This window comes from Anopheles merus, chromosome 3R (assembly GCF_017562075.2).
Source record: "Anopheles merus strain MAF chromosome 3R, AmerM5.1, whole genome shotgun sequence".
NCBI lineage: Eukaryota > Metazoa > Arthropoda > Insecta > Diptera > Culicidae > Anopheles > Anopheles merus.
In genome coordinates, this window is record NC_054084.1 from 11,595,159 (window position 1) to 11,620,822 (window position 25,664).

The 25,664-nt window shown below is 43.5% G+C and overlaps 1 protein-coding gene across 7 annotated transcripts in view; it reads left to right on the forward strand.

Annotated features, from left to right (window-relative positions):
* Window positions 1–3,143: 3,143 nt before the first annotated feature.
* LOC121598074 (wiskott-Aldrich syndrome protein family member 2) overlaps window positions 3,144–25,664 on the forward strand; it is a 28,769-nt gene continuing 6,248 nt past the window's right edge. The window contains exons 1-5 of one of the 7 annotated variants that reach the window (XM_041924605.1): window positions 3,144–3,430; window positions 3,549–3,869; window positions 4,503–5,215; window positions 23,569–24,264; window positions 24,351–25,529. In XM_041924605.1, coding sequence (XP_041780539.1) covers window positions 23,884–24,264; window positions 24,351–25,529 — 1,560 coding nt within the window. In that variant the 5' untranslated portion in view covers window positions 3,144–3,430; window positions 3,549–3,869; window positions 4,503–5,215; window positions 23,569–23,883. The other 6 variants (XM_041924606.1, XM_041924608.1, XM_041924607.1 and 3 more) reach the window with 6 other exon arrangements.

A 25,664-nucleotide genomic window follows, 5' to 3' on the forward strand; every position in this document is an offset into this window, starting at 1 on the left:
TAGGCGAGATAATCGCGGTTCGTGTATGGAACCATCCGTCTGGTGACGATTGAATGTGCCAAGAAGCAATATTGTTTTATCAATTTGCGAATCAAATTATTTATTTTACACAATTCATGCAAAATAAAGTACAAAATTCGTTTCTCGACACGAGTTTTCACACAAATCCACCAGAAAAAGTAAAAATTATCTGTTCGCGCTACCGCGAAAATCTCAGCAATACCGAAGTTGGGTATCTCTACGAAACAGCAGGCGCGATTGGAGGCGCGGAAGATTTGACAGCTCAACTGTTCTACAACTGTTATAACTTCTTCTTCTTCTTTTGGCTCAACAACCGTTGCCGGTCAAGGCCTGCCTGCACCACTTGTGGGTTTGGCTTTCAGTGACTAATTGATTTGAAGATAGTCAGTCCTACGTATGGCGGCACGGTCCATTTGGGGATTGAACCCATGACGGGCATGTTGTTAAGTCGCACGAGTACTACGAGACCGGCCTACAACTGTTATAAACAAGGCGCTAATTTCGCGGTACCGCGACGATCTTGGTTCGTCTATTTCCAGCCTAACATCCTACGACTTAAGTCATTACCACGTAGCCGGATAGTTAAGTAGTATGTTTGTACGTACAAATGAACGGGTTTTATCTTAGAAGATCATAAAATATTTGAGATTATTTTGGGAATCGGTTTTTCGCCCATATTCAGATCCGTCTCCTGAAAAGTTATGTTTTTTCGCCAACTAGATACAGTGGGGTGCCGTTTATCCGGGCTCAAAGTGATTCGACCTCACCCGGATATGCAATAACACGGATAATGAGTCAAATGATATAATGAATCACTAATTTTGAATATTTGTATATTTATTAAAATGATCGAAATGATCATCATGCCGGGCTCAAACGCATCAGATGCCGCATTCTGAGCAAGACATATGCGCAAAAACGGGTCTCGGGAGGCCAAGGCGGTCCTTGTCTCTGGGATGGCCAGCATCGCCCGAGGGCGAAGGGTTCTTGCAGACACGTATAGCTGTATCGACGAGACCAAAGCTGGACAATCGATGCTACCGTTGAGAAGCCCAACGATGAAAGCCAGCCTAGCATTTCGTATCCGGTCGTCGAGTTGGGGTAAGCCGACCAACAAACACCTTGTCGTGTAGTCGTTGTTGCTGTCCCACGAACGGAGCGCGAAACGGGTAGCCCGACGCTGGATGGACTCCAAGCGTGCAACCCCCCGAGCAGAATTTGTGATTAACTTTTGGAAAATAATCTTATTTTTTTTATTAACTTCATGTTCTTCCAATGAGAATTTTTTAAATTTGCCATGGATTATAGTGTTTTTTGTTCTAAGTATGTGCTCTGATAACCTTTTTTTTGCAATGTCACCTTTGTATTGAACTGTTTTTTCTAAACAGCACGGATAAATGGACAGCCAGATAAAAAGGACTCTAAGTAGAAAGTATTAAGAAGGCGAAGTCTTGTCGCGTTTATCTGATACCCATGATTGGGAATTTTTATTTCAAAACGGACAGCCGGATATAAGGCACCTGAATAAACGGCGCTCCTTTGTAATTTAATCCGTCCGTTATAGTATCGTACTGTGCTCATTACGCTCATCATCAACAAATACCTAGGGATATCAACACATGCCATATGCCGTTCAAACAACGCCATGATTAATAACTATAGTAACCATGTACTACATAGAAAAACATAAAACAATTAAAAATGAGTGAAAATGAATGCCCGACTGCTACATAGGAGTTTGATGATTACAGCCAGTATTGATGAGCTGTTTTCTCCCAATATTATTAGTTAGCACAAAAGAGAGAAGAGAAAATACTATTGATTGCTATGGATTTGTAGATTTATCAAGCTGCCTTGATAGACTACAGGTAGATCCTTAGCTCTAATTTTGGTAGCCTTGATGGATGCCCAAGTGCCACAAATCCACTAAACGACCACTAAACGGCTTCTAAACGACTCAAGTTCTCTACCTAAACGGAATATAGAAAGACTTCGTTTAGCAGACGGCAAACGACTCATTCATTCTAAAAATAGCAAAAAAGCTGGTGGCGCTCTCTGTTGGTGGGATACCCCAACCAGTTGAGCTTCATCGCTTGGAGGAGAGCTTTCTCATTTCCTCTGTACTGTTGTATGGTTTCGCATTGAAGTTATGCATCGCTAGAACTAGAACGGCGATACAATTGTTTAATTACTAAACTCCAACGGAAACCACCAGTACTGAAGCAAGTGAGAATTGAGTTATGGTCGTTGGTGTTGATACCCACGTATCTGACCACACGACCATTCACATAGATTTTTGCTCAGAAAGTTATAAGGCTATATAGGTCATGATAAGATGAAACTTGTCGAAACACATTGCAAGAACAGGATAGCAATATAATGATGAGTTGTAATACGCCATCTATTGATCAAACCAATGAAGCTGTGGAGCTTTCATTTTTTTATATGGATATTCAATTTTCCAGTCGTTTAAGCTTAATCTGTGGCGCTTGGGTGGCGATTTCTATGGAGATTGGCAGATAGGGAGTTAGGGTTGCTGGACTTTGTATGAGTTGCTAAGTAACTTTGGACTTCCTAGCTGTCAAATGAAAATTTGTTAAATTACACTGGACGGACCGACCTGTAGTATTGTATGGACCTTGAGATTTATCCTAAAACTTATGCAGTCGCGTTTTATAAAATGTTGAGTGATGAAAGAATAGAACAGGATTTTTATTGTAGGCTCCATGGTAGCCCCTTCATACAAAACAGTGCATGATATAAATATTGTTCGAATTTTAAATCGTAACTGTCATTAAAAAGCAGCTATGAAGCAACCTTGTGCATTCCTGATAGCCATACAAATTTGACATTGATTTAAAGTGATGTCGGAACGTATGGTTTGCTCAATATATTTTTGATGTACATTTGAGTTATTTATGTTGTAAAGTTTTTCGAAAAACTTCTACATTATTTTAAAATGCATTTGATTCATCAGTTTTGCCTACTTTGCCAATGGTTTTCAAAAATGGTTTGGTTTCGTACCGGTTTTGACATTTGCAGCAAACTGACAGGATCGTATCGATCCGGAACCATCGTTCCGGTCCGGGTGCAACCGTGCCACCACTACTGTGGCGAACTGCTAGAAGAGTGAGAGGGAGCCAACGGTGACTCGAAGGCGTAAAGAAAAAGGAAAAGGCAAAATCACTCCGAGGAGGTCGCATCGGGTGCGTATCTCTTTTGTTCCCGTGGTCGATTGCTGGTTACTACTGGTTCCTGGAAAAGTGAAGCAGTTTTGGCGTATCGTGTAACATTCTTCACCTTAAAGTGAGTTGGCCCGGTTTTGCCATCGCCTTGAGCGGAAGATATACCGTGCGTGCGTGCGTGTGCGCGTCGTGAAGACGGGTCGACGGGTGTGTGGCAGAAGTCGGTAAGAATTACGATCTTTCTCAATCCCCGCGCGCGCGTGTGTGTGTGTGCCCGGTGCTGTGTCCACGGAGGCACCGAATGTGTTGATGGTGGCGCTTTACGGTCCGTTCCCTTTGCAGTCCCAAAAACGTAAGAAAAAGCATCAAGGTGTGTTGGTCATCTTTCCATCTTTCCGGACTGACCACAACACGGCGCAACCGACACTTCGTGTGTGTATGTGTGTGTGCGTGGCGATGGCTGTGTGTACACCACAGGAAGCCTGCATTACGCATTTTCTGTGACTGCGGGGCTTTCGGAAGGAACTGTACACCCCGCCCAGCCGTGTGTGTGAGTGTGAATCATTCCGGACGACGACGACGACGACGGTGGTGCAGTTGCAGCAACAGCAGGCAGACAAAGTCCGGCGCTTGCTGTGATCTCGTGATGAAAACATCGTCGCGGTGGGTGTGATGTTGGTGTGCGGCGTGGCTCTGTGGGTGTGCGTGTGTGTGTGCGGCTGTGTCGTCATCGAGAGCTGATGGCTCAACATCAATCGTTGGGCGTGTAGCGTATGTGCAGGGCAGGAGGCATCAAATCTACCACCACCACCAACCAGACAAGGATGATTGTGGCGAGCTTCCGGTGCACGAGTGTGTGGTGGCGTTTCTTCATCTCGTGAATTGTGAATCATTCGAAAGGGAGCGAACCAGGTGCAGCTTCACAAGGAGTTGTTGCGCACGCAAGCCGTTGCGAAGGAAAAGTGAAGAAATAACGAGTTTTTAGGGGGAGCCGAGTGTGTGTGTGAGGGATGAGAAGGGCGAGAAGGGTGAATATTATTGGGTTTGGCAGCAGACAGAAAACGACAAGTGTGACAACTCCGTAGCAACACGCCACAGAACAACAAGAACAGCAGCAGCAGCAGCAACAACAACAACCGCCCAATCCGTGGGCTGCCTTCATTATCAATCGCGTTGTTGCTGTTGCTGCTGTTTGGTGTAGCACACATTTCTCTCTCTCTTTTTGGCATATTTGCACACTGCGCTGTGTTGGATTGGTTTTAATCGGTTTGTGCTTTAATGCTTAATCTTCCTTAGGTTTTCCGTGTGTGAAGAAAAAAAAGAAAGAAAATTGTGAAAAACACCGTCCAACACACATCACACGCGCTCCTCACAGGGAGGAAAAGAGCTGCGCAAAACCGGTACAGTGTGTTGTGTACTGTGTGTGTGTGTGTGTGTGTGTGTGTTTGTAGAAGTGAGTCTGGTTTTTATTTGTGCACCGACCGGAAAACCGGAAACCGGAGTCGCCTTCCCATCCGGGGCTACACAGCACAAACCACCGTCTCGGCACGGCGAAAGTGGGTCTGTAAAAAAAGGGAAAGGAAAGCATCATTCTCTTTCACAAAACGCCCATATTTGGTGCGGGGTCCGCGGTCCCTAGGCCTGCTGCAATTCTGTCCCTTATCAGTATCAGTGGTAGGGAGAGAGAGAGAGAGGGAGAGAAAGAGCGGTTGCTCGGCCTGTTGTGCCCAAACGTCAAAAGCCGGCCCCATTTGACAGGTGTGGTGGGGCGACTACGCAACGCAAAAGCGCGTTGTGTCTGTGTGCAGTTATTCTTAAATCGTGAGAAAAAGTTGTTTTTTTTTGCTGCAGTGAAGAGTGAAATACTGTTTCGACACATTCCCCCCGCCAATCCCCTTTAAACAACGCGCAACCTCCCCCCAAGGGGATTCAATCTGCTAAGAGCAAAGCTCAAAGCGGCAAGGCTACCACAACTCGACGGGAACAACGCCCCAGAACGATGGAAACATGTAAGTAACTATCGCCAGCGGTTTTACCAGTAAGCTTTCTCGCTCGCCCTGCCCGGTACACACCTTTGGGGTTATCTCCCCCCCCTCCTCCCCTCCACGCCCGGGAGGGGCTGTCCACTTCCGGTCCAACTTGCACACGACGCACGTGAAGAATTCTAATGCGCTCACGCCGAGGTGTGCTCGGCTCAAGAGGAAAGAATGTCAAGAACCTTGGGCTGATGACGTCGCAGCAAGCTTCTGGAAACATTTGGGAATGTTCAAGACCCAAACAAGATAATTGTCTAAAGTCATTGGCTAAATACGCACAATAGTAATGAACTGTTTGTTTGTTTGTTTAAGGTCGTAAAAGACGCCGGGAATATCAGGTAGAGAGGGAGTCAGGAGTTCCGCCCGTCAACAAATCCAACAAAGGAAGTCATTAACGATGTCATAAGGTGAAAAGAAGCCAGCCCGCGTACGTGTGGTGTACGGCGAGGGGCATAGGTCGCCGGTTCGTGCCCACGGTGTCCCATTTGGTCCCATTTTTAGGCCACCCGCGCCCGGACGTCGTTTTTGGGTTTTTGGTGTCGTAATTTACGCTGCCCTGGTGTGGGTGGTTTAAGCTAGCTGAAGCCGCCAAAAAACGAGGCCACTAAAAAGGCAAAATTGGTGCGCTGCCCGCCTGCCCTCTCATAAACGAGATCAAAGCGGCAATGTTGTCAATGCCCTTTTTTTGAGAGGATTTACCCATTTTTGGTTAATAGGTCCTTGCTTTTATTTGTGAGGATTTGTGAGACAATATGTGGACACTAACAAACACAATTTAAAAGCCATTCTTATGAGATTTGAATTGTTATGATCCCTTACGGGCACTCCCGGTCAACGGTTGGTGGGATGCAGTTGGCGCGGTTTGCACTGTGCCGTCTCAGTAATTGAAATCAAGGCCCAGATACCTATCTTATGACATCCAATTAGAGACAGTATGGTTTCTGCGAAACATGCAGTCCACCAATGATCATGATGAACGCATACAAAAGTCATAAGAATTGCTGTAATCGTTAGCATCTCTTCGTTTTGCTTGGCAAAAAGACACCAAAACACTTAGAAAAAACTTTATCAATTGTTAAAAATAATTTGCTAATATTTATCCAACAAATAGGCTGTTTTTAGCGTGTCTTCGATAAATAAACGCGCTGCCCGGTTCTGCCAGCACCAACCCCTCTATGCGCGCCGTTTTCCTCGGTCACGCTCGCGCGAATTTTCTCCGCCACATGGCGCACGTCTTCTTGTGGTGGTGGTGGTGGTGGTGGTGGTGGTGGTGGTAGTGCAAATAGGTTCGCATGTGCCCCGAGAAAGCATTTTTTCTCCTCCCCGCTATGTTTGCGTTTATTTTACACCAACACTACTAACCACCCCTGCTGGATTGGCCGGGAGCATAATCGGCACAATTGCTTACGCACACACACAGTCCCCGAAGGGCGAGAAGGGGCGAACGAAAAACTGCCCTGCAGAACAGAATCTTGTGGCGTTATCGGCTGCCGAAGGGAGCGAGCAGGTCTGACTCACTGGAACGCCAAACCTCGGAGGGTCCGGGTAGACTCGGTGTGTGTGAGTTCGTGCTGTTATCGTGCGTTAAGAATATGGGAACAAATAGACTGGCTTTCTTCAGCACTTGGGCTTGATAAAACTACCAGCAGAGTGTGCGCTATTTGCAGTTAAAAGGAACGTAATGCTTATAGACGCTCTGAAGTTGTTGTACGATGTAAGCGATAAGGCTTATCGCTTGAAAAACAACACGGAACTTTTGTATCGATAAAGAAAAAGAAGGCGCGATACAATCAGTCTATTTGCGGCTCAAATACTGATGTTGCGGTAGATTGCCATATTTTGGCTTGGTTTATGTTGGCTTTGGTACAAACATGCTCGTTGCGAATGACGATTTAAGCGACATTATTTTAAAATTCTCGATTAAATGGCGTAAGATAGCCTTGGCATCAATAAGAGACTCCTTCTGAAAGTAATGTTTTTGATAATAAACCGTGTTAATGGTGTTATATCGTTACTTATTTCCACAGCGACGATGATGTTGTCTTCAAATTGAATCAATTCCAATTATTTCCATTACAAAATAGTATTTTAACTATTTTCCTTTGGCTTTGGAATGACCCTAAATGTCGTTGAATTTTTCAATCTAACTCTCCAATCAATGGAAAGAGATACATTTATTGTTTCACTCCAGCATGAGCACAAGATACGTTTATTTTTTGGGCAGATGTTAATTATCGTCCGGAATGCAGAGACGCTGCTTCTTGGGAACACATCTTTCAAGTGGCTACAATCAGTCCCCAAGTTGCGTTCCCCCTTATTTTATTTTTGTTTTTTTTTTTTTTTTGTCAAGTTGTAATGAGTAAAAAAGAAGAAAATTCCAACGACTGGTGGATTTCTTGCCGCCCTGTGAGAGATGGTTGGGTTAATTTTGTTTTGCGTGCGTTAAACTATTTTCAGAACGCCGAAGAAAAATGCGACCATCAACCGGGGGGGATATGGAGGGGACTTATTAACTTGAAGAGAATGATTCGAATCATTCGCGTTTGTTGTTATTGTTTTTATAGCTTCCTCGGTATTTTCTTTCCCTTTCAAACCGCCCGTATTATAACGTTTCGTGGCGCTTAATGAAGCATTTTTGAAAAACACATGGGCTCGCGTTCGTGCGTATGTGTGTGTATTCGCCGGCACCACATGTGGCGTAAAATGCACAACAGAAAAACACAATCATTCACGCGTTTCACGCGATGTGCCTAATTTCATCATGCAATGATCATTATTTTGTGTTTTCTTCATCTTAGCATTTCCTTCCCTCGCCTTGCGTGAGTGTTTGTGTGCCAAAAGATGCAGCGACGAAAAAAAAAGCATCGACGAAAAAAAAAGCATCGACACCGTAATTTCCCACTCCATCCCGCGAACGAACAAACTTTCGCGAAAGGAACGAATCTTTGCGGCTTCTAACCTATCCACAGTGTAACGGTTGGCGTTTTTGTTTGCTTTCGAATGACCGGATAGGAAGTGTCTCGGTGGGAGAAATGCTTTGGGTGGGAATGTGTGAATCGTGCACCAAAAAAAAACCTGAAAAAGGTTGAAAAAACCATTCAGCAACTCCAACTATGCGACGCCGCGATGTAGGTGACGCCGTGGCATCGTCTTTCTCCCAATTTCAATTGTTCTTCCTGCTGGGTTAGCGGTAATGAGGGAAATTTGGGCCCGTGGAGTGTTTACATGTAGAGTTAGAGGGGGAAGTTCACATCCCTTAAGAGCCTTACAGCAACAGCATAGACACTTGCCACCCCCTAGAGGGTGGTGGGCACAATGACAATGGGGAAAGCACCTTTCTACCGGCACAGTTTGTGCTTTCCTTCGATAGGGAAGGTTTTTTTTAAACTACTTGAAAAATAGCTGAAACGTTTGTAGCACAATTTCGTATCCCGCGGGAAATCAAGAGAGCTTTTTCAACTATATCGTGACGAGCGGTGTGTAAGTTTTGGTGTGAATGTAACGGGTTTTTAGGAATGTTCTATTTATTACGTTTCAACTTAAATGTAATGCAATACACTAGTGTTTTCTTCTTGGCAAGTCCACGTAGCCGGATAGTATCTTTTGCTACGGGGAGACGGTCCATGCGAGGCTTAAACCCACGACGGGCATGTTGTTTGGGATCGTGCAAATTCACTATTTTGACAATCATAGATCTCTAAAACATCATGAATCCCTGGAGATATATGAATATCAATGAATTTATGAATCTTTTAGATTCATGAAGTTTTGAAGATTCATTTATCTTTCGAGATTCATAAATCCTTGGCGATTCATTAATCTTCAGAGGTTCATGAATCTTTTAAGAGTCGATTCGAGGTTCGAATCACTCATCACTGAAGATTCATATGAATGAATCTCAACGAAACAGTCATGAAACACTGAAGCCTGCGTTAAGTCCTTGTTTAATTGTTTCTGAACCTATTTTGATGTTGAAACTGTTCCTTAGTAAACTGTACATTCTCTTCTGTCTCAATTATTTAACGGATCGTGAATCTATCTCTGTCCAGGGATACTGCCGGTACGGTACCTCATATGATCCAGTAATTGGTTTCTTTTTAATGCTGGACAACAAAATACTCTCGAATACCTCCAAGAGAAAAATAGTGACAAATGTGTAATCCATTTATGTGTGAGTTAATCAATTGCTGGGTATCATAACTGCTCTTTTTAATTTCATTTTTGTTCCTTTTGTATACTTTATAATAATAGTAAGTCATGTACGTTACCATAATTGAAAAGCAAACGTTGCGATAGCTCAAGCAAACACCACTCTTTTAGCACGTAGCCGCTCGAGTCTAGATTAGATATGCAACCCACATTCCACAGGGTGTGCTGTGGCTTCCGAGCAGCTAACAATGTCGCTATTTAACCTCCATACTCGATCGTGTGTTGAAAGCCCATATATTGCCCAATCGATTGCATTCAACTTGCAAAGATTACCAGCATACAATACTCATTTTGCAGCCCTTGTTAAGTAAATAACTGGCTGTAAAAATGTTGTATACAAAGTAAAAATATAAACATCAAAATATATTTAAAAAAAAAACGACAGCAACTTAATATGCTCCCCGCCAGACAGTTGTTAACTTTCTGAATGACTGAATGTAAGCAAACAAAGGCTTGTATCAAAAATAAATACACCTCCCCAGTGTTCATTAGCTTGCTGCACACACCCGAAGCCGTTTCCGAATTTTGTGCAATGCAATATCATCATCCGTCGCTCTTCCGGGCTGGCCGGAGCGTCATCAATGATCATCACATCCTCCTCTTCTGTGGAGTTTTACTTTATTTAAACCATTGAACAGTGAGTGAAGAGGAACACGAGGGAGCGACCGTGTTGTGTGTGATATAGAGCTCATATCTAGAGGGACCCCAGACACACACGCACACGGGTGGGTTTATTTGGGTTTCCGTTCGTTGCATATGTTCTTGTTTATTTTGCTGTCTTTTTATTATTAATGTAATTCTGTATGTTAACTGGATAATACACTTTGTTTTAATGTCTTAATGGCGAACGTTAACGTCAAGTTTGTATTTTAAAAAAATATCCGCTTGTTGCTGCAACATCTGGCAATTGCATGTTGTTTGTTTACCCCTGAAGACAAAGGATACATGTGTGGCATGCTTACCGCACACGACGATGTTTGTTTGGGGCTTGGGTTTTGTCTGTTAAATACAGTTAATATAAACATAAATTATAATTGCATTACTCGAACGCTCTTTGTATCTAAATGAGTAAGGTGAATTTTGAGGAGAAAAAAACCCAAAAAAATGCTCCAATACACATTTAAATGTTTGTAAAATTTGTGCCAAGAATATAGTTTTTATTTGATTTTGAATAATGTAAAAAATGTAGATTTTCAATGGGTTAAAGGGGTTTAAAATTCATAATCCTAACAAGTTTATGGCCACTGGCTACGATCTATTAACTACGAGTTGGATTATTTTGTCTTCTCTTACATTCATTTGAGTGTACGCGTCGCCACCTTACCGTGTATGTGTATTGAAAACATATCAAAACAAGTGCAACCTTCCCTTCATCAACCAGAACATGGCCACCCCTCAATCAGTCCCATTCGGCAGTACCGTTGTGTGCATCCGTCGGCTGGCCTCAATTACCCATACCAGCATGTCACCAAGGTCGACCTTTCCGCCAAGAACTTGTCGTCTCGTATCGGGTAAAGGGGGTCGAATAAAAGGAAGGCATACATTCCAATGGTTTAAAGAGCCCTCCCTCCGGTCGGCCAGTGAGTAGGTGAGGAAGTTAGCGTGCGTAATGAGCTGGAACGTGAAATATTAACCGTAACCTTTTTGCCTCTTTCGAGCGAACTTACAAGTGAGAGAGAAAAAAAACACACGCACTCTCACTCACCCCTTCGCGGTGAAGTGTTGAACGCGTGGCGTGCAAGGAATGCACTCTCTATCGATAGGAACCTAGAGGTGGGCACATACATGTACACAGGCGGTTGCATTTGGGGCGTATGGTTTCTTTCTTCTGCTGAAAGGTTACCAAGAGTCGGTCGAGATAATGCTTTCAGTAGCAACAGCCGGGGCTGTTGGGGGTGAAAATGCAGTTTCATCGAGGGATTTTCTTGAGGCCCGAGCGTGGTGTTATATTTATGCTTCTCTCGCCTCTTGCAAATTTACAATCTCGCCTGACTGGCTCGTCAGCTGATAAACGGAGCTGAGCTGTCGGGGTGTCTCAGAAGTGTGATAATGGTAGAGTAATTTATAACATTCAGCATCAAAATGCTGCTCTTAGGTTTTTTTTAAATAAACCATATTGAAGAAAGAATTCAGTGAGAAGTTTGATTTAAACTCAAACTTCACTAATGACCTCAAATACTTATTTTATTAGTGGCACTTTTTGATTTTACAGGGGTTTTGGAGAAGGCCATTAGAAGGAGGAGATTTGTTATTTTTGTATTTTTATATTTTATTTTTCCAAAATTATTCGGTAATTTGTGAATAACATTGACGCATAATCGGGAAAAAACGGGAATCAGTGATAAAATTTATACTGAGTCAGCTTCAATTCTCGCAGGATGTTTTTCACCAATTGTTATATATTTGTGACAGTTGGGCTGTTGAAAAATATCTCGAAAGATTTTCAAACAGTGGAAACTGCTTTAAAAAATGTTTGGAGCTCATACACACCAATTGAAAATTTTGGTACGTTATGTTATGTTGAAAATGGATATTTTTTTATCAAAAACATAACAACCACGATACAGTCATGTTTTACACTGCAGAATCATATCGAAATAATGGAAAAAATCATATAGCAATTTGAAAATGTGATTCGACTCAGTACAAATATGATGCCTAACAGATAAAACATTAATTTCGTAAACAACAAACTATGCCGCACACACCTTCGGTCAACCCTGCAAAACAAGTTAATTTGCAATTGTGAAATTGTGTGTTTCAACGTATCTACACAGCGATCGTTGGCAAGCAAAGATCGCTTGAAAGATCTTCCTACACACACACACACAGCGCAAAAGAAAGTGAAACCCATTCAAATTTAAAGCACCTACAATTGCGTTGGAGGTTAATGGGTTTGGAGAGAAGAAAGCAACGCTTTTCTTTTCAAACGATCTCTGCTCCATTTAATTGTTCCTCATTTGTTGAGGAAACGGATGTACTAATGATGAATATGCGGTTGTGCGCTTGAGAAAGTGAATGTATCAATGCTTTATTTACGAAGAAAATAGCATTTATTTTACACCCGACCAGGAAGGCATGATAATTACATTTTACAAACTCCCCGAGATGGTAAGACATCTTTCCATCCAAATGGATTACTTTTAGAGGCGTGTACATCGACAAACGAGCATGGAGTTTTCCTTCTGCCGCCAAGATAAGCTGCACGCATTATTGCACATTATCTGGTCGATTTGTTGGACTTCCCGGTGCAACATGTACCCAGAAAGTGCAATAGTCATTGTAGTTGTATGGCTTTTTCTTAGGCTTTCCTCCGCTTTTTCAAGCTGAATAATGGAATCCTTACAACAACCAGCAAAAATGCAACACTAATCTCTCACGAAACGGGCTCCTAATGCGCCCAAAAACCTGTCTCATAAACTAACCTGCTGCCTGTGTACGTCTTGCACAGCGTTTTGCACAAAATTTGTCAGAAGTAAATGGTCCAAATCCTTCTCCATCGAGTGCTTATTGGTATCGTTTTTCCAAAAGGTTGTTTGTTTTATACCGTTCGGTGTTGACATTTAGTTTAGTTATAGCGTACACACCTGTGCGAGTTAACCTTCCCGAACGACGACGACAACGGCAACGATCGAACGCTACCACGACCACTACCACGGCACAATGGTATTTAATGATGCATGAAAACCATGCTGACGTTGCGCATCCGTTACAACAATGCCAATAGTGAACTCGCTACAAGAACTCACCGAAGGGACGGGTGCACTTTGCCGCAAAGGGGAAAGAAGCGAGAAGCGGCACAACATAACACGCGGAAGAGTGGAGAAGATTTTAAAATAGACACAATCATAATTGATTTACCACTCGATGATATGGTAAATGAATGACGCGGAGACTAAGAGTAGCGTGGTTGGAATCGTGGGGATATGTGTCTGGGCAATGCCTCTCGATGTGGTGGTCCCATAAAAGAAACACGCGTGCCAAATCACTCCCTGGTGAAGGTCTGAAGAAAAGGTTAGGTTCAACGTTGACGGGGGGGGGGGGGGGGGGATGCTTCTAATATCGCTCACGTTTGCCCTTAAGATAAAGCGTGATCCAAATTTATTACACATTGCATCTGGGGGGGCTTAGATGCAGAGGTTTATAAAGTACAAAACATTAGCGATACGCGTTATAATAGTGTGTTAGCATGTTTTCCGTTAGCTTTCGAAATAAAAAGGTTTCCAGTATCATTGATGATGTTGTTCATGTCATTTGTTTGTTGATTGATATGGAAAGAGTAGATTTACAAGAAGTTAGAAATATTCGAACAGTGGGATTTTATTTGAAATCATATTTAAAAAAACAAGATTGTCTTTAAGAACATGTTTGAATTTTAATATTAAAAATCAAATAACAGTCGAATTAAGTAAGAACTTCACCATTCAATAGACAAATTATTTTGTACAATTACTTCAAGCGTTTATTGCTTTTCATGACAACGTTAAACCGTTCCATTTGTTCACTATAGATCCGTCGCAAAGAAATGCATCGCAGAGTGTTGTGTGCGCTTGTGTTGATGCGCTTCTTCGGCCATCTGAGGCAACGGTGAAATGTGCATCAAATTGATGCTTCAGACAGTGTTGCCCAGCTGGTGGATTTGTTTTAACACGGGAAATCACTAGCCCGTTTGCTCTAAATTTACTTTGCCATCGGCGTCAGCGTTGTGGTGTGGAGCCTTCGCATACATAAATCATTAGAGGCTGGCAGATTGTGGTGATGCGTTAAAGGAGACGCCTTTAATCCAATCGTAGTTGCGTGAATCGTGGCCTCGTATTGAGGCAATAGATAAAATGAATTTCATCTCCATTACATTATTTTAGTGATATTGAGTCAATCTTGGACATCTTTCAGTCGATTTTTAAAAGATTAAAAGTGATATAAAACTTCATACTGCCGAGCACGGTCTCGTGGTACAGTCGTCAACTCGTACGACTTAACAGCATCATGGGTTCACCGTCGTGGGTTGAAACCCCGATTGGACCATGCCCACATACGTAGGGACTGTCTATCTTAATATGGTTATTAAACAAGACATTGAAAACCAAAGCCAAAAGTCCATTAGTGGTACAGGCGCGCACAGACCTTGACTGACAACGGTTGTTGTGTCAAAGAATAAGAATAAGAAGAAGAAACTCCACACTGTGTTTAAATACATATAGAGTATATAGTTCAAATACATTTATATGGAGGGAAAGTGATACAAAATATACATCCACTAGGGATTTACTTTTACCTACTTCATTCAATGTAAATGAACAAACTTCATGCTATAGTTGGCAACACTAACACTGTCTTATGAAAATGCATCTATAAGACGAGTCTGTTCATTTTATCTCCGAAGCTTTACTAACCATTTAGCTCCATTTGATTTATTGAACAAGAGACGCCTCAAATACTTAAAATTATATCAAAATAATACATTTTTATACATCAAAATAATACAAAAATTTACATTTTTAGAAAATTATACTTCCATTCCAGTAGGCTTGATATATTTACATAGTATTCATTAAACAATGCATCCACTTCATTTATTGGCCTCTTCTAATGGGAAATTAACTGTTTATGACGGGAAGTGTGGACAAACTCACTAGGAATTTCCGATGTGTCAGTCCAAAAAGGGTGCCGCAGAGTCCAATTTCCATAATATAAAGTTAATTTCCTGTAGGAAAATGTCAAGTGTCTCAAAACCAAATTAAATTATCATTTTGCATTGTTTATTTTTGAAGTTATTAAGAAGTAAGTTAAGAAGTTATTTAAAATTAATTATACATCATAAATTGTATTCCGTTTTCAAGAGTTTCAATGCAATCTTCAATAGAGGTATGCATTCTCAGCTGCACATTCTACGCCGGGGCTAGCACAAGTGCGTCTAAATTCTAGCCGGAGCTGGACGCGAGGTCGTTTTGTTTACAGTTTGAGGTTAAATCGCCGGTGCTGTGGACGCGGTTTACGATTACCACCACCAGGCACAACACACACAAACCCCCCCGCACAGACGACGGAGGAGGTGGCGTGTTGCATTTCATCGATCGTGTTGCATTCCCCTCGGTTTGGGTGGTCTGTGCAGGTGTCCTGCCTTCGTTCCATTCCCGCGAGCGGATGGAAAATGAGACACTGTTTTTACTTACCCCCGGAGCTATGTTTGGAGGTATGTGGCGATCGGGCTCTGGAATGTCTAGTGTGTGAGTCAGCAGCGCGAGCGCGGTATGGAGTTCCATTCTTTCAAGTTGGACTAAATAAGCAACCACTTCCGCATATGTTCGTTCGGTCGCTGTTTGTTTATTAAAGGTTGGTCGCCAATGCGCATCCGGTGTTAATTGAACGATCTTCGAATTGGTTACTGTTCAGGGAGGATAGAGCTAGATGTGTCGATTCTTCTTCAACGCAATCGCTTTGGCTGCTGTTCGCAATTGTTCATATTGAAGTGTTACAACTTTTATTGAAATTATGAAATTTTATAACGTGACGTGATCATATACATAGTGTAAATTTACTCTGAACTCTCCACAAAAGACACTTTGCGTAATAAATTATATTCCTTAAGCAGTAATGGTTTTATCTGAGCTTTAGCCACCTATCTTCCCGCCATAGCAAATGAACAAACGAAATGGATTATTCGTTGTGTTTACTGTCTGCAGTCATAAATTCACATCACAAATGGAAACTAAAACAAACATTTCATATGTCCCTCGGACGCTGCTGCATCTGCAACAAACGTAGACACACGGCGGATCTAAAAAGGACGGATCATTCTGGAGAAATTTAGTACCGAATTTAAAAGTCCGTCAGGCGTTCTTGCTTGTATATATCTACAAATGATGCGTTGTTTACCAAACAACGGCGAAGTTTGAATGAAATCTAGCTGGGTGGCGTTGGTCTTGTTTTCCACGTTTGACTATGATTTATAACGGTTCTTGGGAAACAAAGATAAATTCTAGGTTTTGTTTTGAGGTGGAAAATGTTGTGTGTTTAAATATTTGTTTGATAAATGCTTATGAAACAGCTTGAAAGGTGAAGCAATTGTAAGGTTTTAAGGCATAAGAATTGATACCTAACCACACAACACAGTGATCCAAGCCGCGATTCTTTGCGGATTACATATTTATTTACTTTAAAATTACATCTCGCCGGTACTCTTCCGCCGTTCGAGGAACCCTCTATCAAACAATCTCTTATATCCTTACCCTCTTCTGTTTATAGTTTTAACTTGAGACGCGTAAAATGTACTGCTCACTGCGATCGCTTACCGTCACCGTCCGCCTCGAGCGTTATAATCCCTTAAAAACATAAATAATCCTACCGAATTGGAGAAAGCAACAGAAAAAGACATCTTAATGGCGGAATTGGAAGGTATCGTAAGCCTCCCCACCCCGGTACAGTTTGAGCAACTGCAGAATACCTTTGGCCGGATGGATCTATGCAGGTCTATCACTACTGCTGTGCCAAAGTGAAAGGGAGTGAAACCTTTCTCCGCTCTGGTGCTACATAGCGGCAACCATTTCCAATCACGATTTTGGCCGACCGCTGCGTTCTAATTCCACAATGCACCTCCAGCTAACATGGGCCAGAAGAACGCAACAGTACGCGGTGGTACGAAATTGTGGTATCGGATTTTGATTTAATTTATAGGCAACGGGCAAAGAAATGCGCACAAACTCTCCTCGATCCCCTTGCTCGATCTTAGGCGCGTTTCGGGTTAAAAGCGTGCAGCCGTTTAGCGAAGGTAGCGAGATCATCGATAGCTGGCAAGGCACTCTATTGTGAAAGTGAGGATAAAAGTGCCTTTCCAAGAAGATGGGGATGCGAAAAGCGGTGAGTCTTCGGGTTAGGGATTCGTTTTGAAGGGAAGAACTTATGACGCAACGGTGCAGTAGCGATCGGATCGTACACGACTGCGTTGTTCATAACTTTTATTTGTGATGGATGGTTTGCTAACAAATTCGATCCATCCTCACCTCGCACTTACTCTCGAAAGAGAGATTCTTCGGGAATTCCAAATAACATTGTTACTGTTTTCAATACCTGGTCTCGTACATTTTGTTTGAGAATTTATATGTTTATTTTGGTTATAGTTTGACTTATTTTTGACTGTTTTCTTCATGTTTCTTGAATGTTATCAAATGCGTTATTTAATTTACCTGATTTTTTGTAATAAGTCACTTTGTTAATTTATTTTTTGAGACCAAAATGAATTTGTTTTGTTTATTAGTTTCCTTTCTAGGATTTAAAATGATCATATCATTTACTATCCCTAGGATATCTTTATTTGTTTGTAAATTGATGTGTGCAGTTTGCTTTTAATATTAAAATTAGTTCTTATTTTTCTACTAATATGTCATTTCTTAATAGTTCTTGTGCTAAGAACACATTGCCCCAGTATGTTTTTTCCCGAATTGTTGCTTTATCCAGATTATCTCTTCTTCTGGATAAGACTTTTTTTGAATAATGAACAACTTTTTTTTTATTAAGGAATAACGGCTTCCCCAGATTTCTTACATAATACTTAATAATCATTTTTGATTTCACTATCACAATCATCACAATTACAATTTTGAGCTCGTTAGAATCCTCTGTATAAATTTACAACATACGTAATAATGTGTTTTAATATGAGAATACTGGAGCAAGTTCTTCAACTAGAGAATGCTAACGATTCATATTCAGTCTTCGTTTAGGTTATTATACAATTTTACTGCAATTTCATGCTAAAAAATGAGTGCGAAAGAGTGTTTGGTCATATCTCGTGTTTCATCATTTCTATCATCACTGTTCATTTATGAGTAGTATTTATATCTGTTTCTTAGGACTTTATCGTATTTTTTCGTATCTTTATTACACATTTCAAAGCTACCTGAAACAAAACGTTCGAGATCATAAATACACGATGTTTTAATAGCCCCTCTCAGTTATTGATCGCATATTAACAACTCTTTATAATCACTTTGCGGCTAATAGCTGCGCTAAATGGTGGAGAAATTCCTGGTGCGGTTTTTGTTTTGCTGTGAACAACCGTCGTTAAATTTAACATTTTACTAGCCATGAGAAAGAGGGCCACAAAACGCTTCGTAGTTGTGTGATGCTCAGCTATATATCTGCCTTAGCTTCGCCTCGCAACCTAAACCTCGGCTTCTTACAAAGTAGATAAGATAAACGAATCTCTAGCCTCTATGAATCTGGCGTGGTGGCGGCTCTTCCGCAAGCGAAATGAGCACCGTTCTCTACCGAGAAGTAATAAAATCTCGTACACAACCCAAGCAAAGTAAAGAGCAGCACCCCCCGCCCAGGAATGATGGGGTGGGTGGTGTACACCCTATTAACGATCTTTCACTTCCCTACTCACGCTGGATTTTCCACCACACCACACAAAACGAGTCGGTTTGGCGGCGGCTGTGTTGAAAGAAAGTGTTCATACGGCCGAAGAAAGATTTTCGAGTAGTTTTTGCGCACAGTTCCGTTGATTTACTACGCGCTCGCGCATACCCAGCCAGTAGGTCTCTAGGCGCTGCTGCGGAACGGGTTCGTTCTTTCTCTACTCGGCGGCAGACGCGTGCAAATGATTCCACCGCGCGCTGTGGCTGTGGTATGTCCGGATGCGCATCCCTTGTGTGTGCTCACTGGAGAGTATCATTTTAATCGCTGCTTTTTGCCCTAGGGGGGAGCACACACACACACACATACAATATCGTTATGATGGTGAAAGATGAGGAATGCGTTTTCAAAATGGCCATGAGTAGTAGTCCCCGGCGGCGACTGAAGCGTCGTGTTCGACTACCGATCAGCAAACGCGCGCGAGAGAGATGATCGCAGCAAGTGCATTTGCAGTGCAAAAACCGTTTGCCGGGGGGCCGGCTGTTTGCATCGGCAGCTTTGCGTCTGCGAATCACAAGCACACGGATGTGTAAATATGCAAACAATTAAACATCTTTATGACATCAGCGTTAGCGAAGGTAGTTGCGGTGATGATGTACAGTCAAGCAGAGGGCGAGGAGAATAAAAAATAAATATTCTGCTTGCATGGTACTGAGATCTTGGTGCTTGGCTTGATGTGTTAGAAAAGGTGTTAAAGATGCAGTTGTTTGCTGTAACGGTTGCGATGAGGTAATTTACGGTCTTGCCATTCATCAAGACACGATATGAACGTTGCTGCTGCATAAAGAGCGCTGCTTGAAGTAGTTGTGGTTATTCCAATTAGCCAATTTGTATATTAACGTATATTATTGATAACTACTATGTTAACAATGTATGTTGGAAAAAACGATCAATCGAAAACTACTTCGTTATTAAATCGTAATCTAGAGCACAGTAAGAGAGGAATGTTGCAAATCGATAGGGGAATGTTGCAAGCAAGCTGTGTAAGTTTGCAAATCATATAGGGGAGTGTTGCAATCAACTAGAGGAATTTTGCAAGCAGTCAGTGGAGCTGTCATCAGATTTTTTGATCTTTTTGATGTTGAATGTTAGATTTTTTTTTAGCTTTTTGAACTTTGGTTGCTTGACAAATTGACAACCACTTGACAACAATCGACAACAAATTGACACAACCGCTTGGCTATTAGAAACTATTTCAATAGTGTTAACCAATTTTTACGAGCTCAAATTCATACAAAATCAATGACTATTTACAATGTTGAAACATTAATTATATGTGTAGTCGTTTTCATGCAATGTTACTTATTTTCTATTGCCTTTTTAAAGATACTTGGTTTTTTATTTGTATTGTAATATTTGAAGAAATACATGCTTGATAGCCTACAAGGCAAGGACTTACAAAGTGTTGTGATGAAAAAGAGCTTAACCACACGTTCATCAATACTTCCTGTTGTGAAGTAATTAATTCGGAGGTTCACATTCGATTGGAAAATTAATACATCAAACCCCTCCATTCAAAGACAATGTTATCGCACGCCTAGTGAAAAAGAAAACGTAATAATCTTGTCTCAATCTAATACCTTTCTCAAAGCCGACCTCCAACCAACCAGCATACCGATTTCGTTCTGCAGATTCTTTTACGCGGCCTTTCTATCGTCTCGGTCGGGCCCATGCTCACTGCTGGGTGCGGTTGTTGCGTTCGAAAGGCGAAACTCCGAAATGAGATCAGTTCCCCTGTGCTGCGCCATTCCACTCCGTTGCTGATTGCTTTCTAAGCAGAGGTTAGTCGCTTTTCGGCGGAGAGAGGCTGGGTTGGGTTGGTTGGTATGCCACGATCTCTAATCTAGCCTTAGCTGCTTTACCATCACACCCCCTGACCGAGGCGAATGCAGACCGAGTCAGTCGGCGCATGATTGCCACAGGTTTTCCTTCCCTAATCACGCGTGCCATTCGCAGCCATTGCCAAAGCCGCCCCGTCGTCTGAACATGGTGCTTTTGCTTCTCCAACATGCCGATAGTCATTTGCTTTGCTCTAGCCGTCGTTGTTGTCGTCGCGCGCAAAAGAGCATTCCCCTCCGCTCAATCTACTTAACGGGGCCACATTTTCGCTCGCATTCTCCGGTTATCGGGACGGCGTAAAGATAAAGCCGTTGCGATGGGAGAGGCGTTTTCCACAATTTCTTCTTGACCAGCGAGCCGGTGTCTGTAACTCGGTGTTGTGCTGCAACGCTCATAAAGCAGCATTAAAGACTACGTTGACGGCCGGGTACAGGCGCAGGTGCAGGCTGCTCTATTTTGTCTGAAAGAGATTGGTAGATTATTCTACAAGTTAACATTCTCATCTACTTCTCGCTACAAAATGGTCCAGATGGTGTATTCATAAGCGGTATGTTGTTAATCTGTCATGATTTAGTGATGTGCTTTGTGAGTCTTTTTAAAGCGTAGCCAACTCACCTATTCACTTCTTATAAAGAGTTAAATCTATAGTCGATTATTTTGTATCTTTCATTATTAATAATTTGACGTTGTGTAGGAGAAATTAGAGAAATAGCTGATTGTTCTACATGAGGTAACCGTGTTGTTCCTACAGTGAAGGACAAAATTTATAGAAAGAATGGTATTTTTTTGGGAGTAAATCCGTCTCAGTTTTCTGTTTTGTTCTGCCTTGTGATACTACATTTTATATGCTCTTCATAGTCCAACTTTTTGATATTGGAATAGAGTCTCTTCAGGAATAAAATCATTCTACTCATCTACAATTCTTTGTGGAATTAAATGTTTTGATCTGTTTGCTCTTAAGTTTATTTTTTCTAATTTAGTGTTTTAATTTTATTCTTTTTGATGTTGAATCTTGCAACTTCTCAGCAATTCTTTGCCGGTTTGAATATTTCGACTTTTTTTGCAATTCTTTGTGGATTTGATTATTTAGATTAAATTGCAGTTCTATGCAAGAATACTTCTATCTTCTTGTTAAGGTTTTAATTTTTCTAAATGTTTGTATGGGGTTATCGTGTCACTTTTCAATGTAAACATCAGTTTTGATTCCAATTAGCAGTTTGTTAATGTAGATGAACTAAAAATCTATCGTTTTGCAAATTGAACATGTTACAACTGTTGAAAAAACGTCTCGCAATCGGTGAATAACGATGTTCACATTGAATAGTGGGTCGGGAAGCCCTGTCATTAGGTAGAAATTCGTAGAAAAGGGGTTATTAATTTTGTAGATATCGGTTCCTATGTTGAAATGAATCGATACTAAAATATTTAGAGTGAACAACTCGAAATGAGTTGAGGTTGAAAAGCTGACTCACTAACTCAGTAAAATCAATGGCTTAGAATAATGAATCGATTTTTTCTTACCCATCACTTGTCAAGATGAGAACATACATTTTAGAGCATAAAAACTAGAATTGAATTTGGCATTTTGTGTTTTTTAGTACATTCATTTGCTGCGTTCGAATAAAAGGGATTTGAATAACGCTTGATCGTGTCAACGACACGTGATTTTAATTTGTAGAGTCGTAGTGTGAGCTCGATATTGTAATTTTTAATTCAAATATATGTCAAAAAAATCAACCTTCTTATATGTGACAAACTGAAACTCCAGCAACTCTGCACCGCAAAATGGTTCCATATGTTTCACGCGTCATCGTATAATACGGGTACGTCAGCGGAACACCGTTCTTCCCATGCTGGCAGACGCGGAAACACACCGAGACGAGGGCTAACGGCGGATGTGCATGTGTGTTGGAACAACAGTCGACAACAGTCCTGCTACAGCTTAAATTGAAAAATAACCGTTTACGGTCATCATCTCATTTTCATCTTGTTCGTACTTCGTTATTTCATTTATGTGCTTGCATTTTACCGTACCGCGCTGCGCACATAGTGTACAAAAAGTATGCGAAGCAGATAAAGGGAATCAGGCCTCCCCTTTTCTTTTCCCCCGCGGGCTGGCAGTTAAGCTTGGAGTATGGTTTTGTTTTGAGCTCTCCCGCATGATTGAAGCACTGTCTGTCGAGCCGTTTGTAGCCGTAACGCGCAAAACATGCGTGAATGAACAATCCTGCCCGCGAGAAGTGATTTGCATGCGCCATCACACCATTCCGATCGCTGCTCCCCTAGTTTTTCGCGATGCTGTTTTAATCAGCTGTGCGTCTGCGGAAGCGGGAAGGGGAGGACAAGCTGCCGCGGGTATTCAATTAGCATAATCATCTACTTCCACCCCGCTCGATTGGGTTTATGTTTTGCTCTGCACTGCTTGCCTGCTGCCCTCAGTCGTCGTCAACTGCAACTTTATGCTGTTGTTGCTTTAGTGCTCGGAAAGTACTGCCGCGTGAGGTGAACGACGGCCTAGATTTGGTTCGTTTATGTTGCTGCTGTGCTGTGATGCTGCGTTTATGACGGTGAGGTGTACACGATCACGATCCGGAGTAACATCCGGCTTTAGGGCTGAGCTAAGCGAGAGAGAGAGAGAGAGCGATTGTTGTGCGAGGCACTGCAAAATAATTAACTGCCCAAGTTTAGACATCAAAACGCCGTACGGGGACCGTGTCATGGGATGTATGTTTTGTGGGGCGAGCGTTGTTTTCCCATGGCGAAGAAAACAGATATCCAACGCGCTTGGATCTCCACTTCGATCGATCGCTTTTGAGCAATTTTCTATTTACTTTTTCCCTTGTTCCTTTCTATCTCTTTTCCAGGTTTAGTACGTAGCAGCCAAGCACGTTCGTAGGAATATGTAGGACGAAAACGTGCCCCACAATCATCAACATCCGGCGGTGGCAATTTCACTGCACAACGAGTCTTCAGACGGGGGGAGAGAGAGAGAGGCAGCAGTACGCAGAGGGAAATTAGATTTGCAGCTAACAACGAGAAAGAGAGAGAAAGAAGAGAGTGAGAGTATCATTAAAACGCCCCGGGATCTAGCTCCCGGTGTGGACGGAACCGCTTCCTGTGAAAACACAAAACTCGACCCTTGTGTGGTGATTTGGTAACCGAGAGCCGCAAACATCATCATGCCGCTTCCGAAGCGCCTGGTGCAGCCGGTGTTCGTGGCACGGTCGGTGTACGTGCGCGAGGAGCTGCCGGCGGAGCTGGAAACGGTCACCAACACGACGCTGACGAATATCGTGCGCCAGCTGTCCTCGCTGTCCAAACATGCCGAAGATCTGTTCGGTGAGCTGGCGCGGGATGCGGGTGGGCTGGCGGAGCGCGCCAACTCGCTGCAGGCGCGCATCGATCGGCTCGCGATAAAGGTCACGCAGCTGGACAGCACCGTCGAGGAGGTGTCGCTGCAGGACATCCAGATGAAGAAGGCGTTCAAGAGTGCCACCATGTTCGACCAGCAGATCTTCTCCCGGGCGACCATGCCCTCGGCAATGCTGGAGGTGTATAAGGTGCGGATCGTCGGCTATTGATTTTTAATGGAAAAAACTGGAATATTTTATACTAATTAGTTTCTGTTTTTATGTTTGCCTTCCAGACATGCGACAAACCACCCCCGCTGGACAAGCTCAACTGCTACCGGGACGATGGCAAGGACGGGCTGAAGTTCTACACCGATCCGAACTACTTCTTCGAGCTGTGGCGGCAGGAGATGCTGAAGGACACGGAGCGCGTGATGCACGATCGCGGCAAGAAGGTGCACAAACCGCGGGCGGACGGTGGCGCCGACGGGGGCGGCCGGCAGAAGAAGCGGCCCCGCGCACCGCACAACACGCGCGAGAAGCAGCGCCAGCGGGCGATCGGCCATGGCGAGACGCTGATGCCGAACAACGTCATCTACCGGACGCCGAACGCGATCATCGGCTCGCAGGAGGAGGCAATCTACAACAGTGCGATGGCGGCGGCCGGCGGCGGCGGCAGTATGATATACGATTCCCGCTCCTCCTCGGCGATGGGTGGCAGCAGCAGTGGCGGCGGCGGTGCCGCCCGTCCCAACTCGATCGAGCTGCGGCGCAGCTACCAGCAGCCGAACGAAATGGTGGACGGTGGGGGCTATGCGCCACCGTCCCCGGGCGGCGGCTACCACCAGCAGATGGCCGTCCAGATGCAGCAGGGCGGTGGAGTGTATCAGCAGCAGCCGATCTACGACCAGTACGGCAACCCGTCCGCCATGTACGGCGCGGGCACGAACCAAATGTCGCAGGAAAGTTTGTACGCGCCGGGGACGCCTTCGCGGTCGAAATCGCGCCCATCGCAGCCACCGCCGGCACCGCCCTCGTCCGGCAGCGGGGGCGGCACCCCGAACGCCTCGAACGCCAACACGCCCACGCGCAGCCGCAGCCTGTCGACCGGGCGGGACAATCTGCCACCGCCGCCACCGATCCCGGAGGGTCTGCAGTCGCCGCCGCACGGCATGAGCAACGGGGGCACGAGCGTCGCCGCCAAGCTGCTACTAAACCGGTCCGGTTCGCGGGCCGGATCACCGCAGCTGGGCATGACCGGCGGCCCGCAGCAGCAGCAGCAGCACCAGCAGCAGCAACAACAACAGCCCCAACATCACCACCAACAGCAAGTGGTCGTGCAGTCGATGATGGACCAGAACCAGATTGCGCTCGCGCAGCTGAACCAGCAGATCAACAATCTGAACAATCTCAACATGCAGCTGAACCAGATGTCGATGAACGATCTGCCGCCGCCGCCACCGATCCCGGAACAGGTAAGTTTAGCTCGGGGGTTCTCTGTGTACTACCAGCTGGCTGGTCTACGATTGCGGCTTTGCGGCTAATCGAACGGTGGCAAACTCCGAACAAATACGAATGGGTTTCGAGCACACACACACACAAAGCTCCTA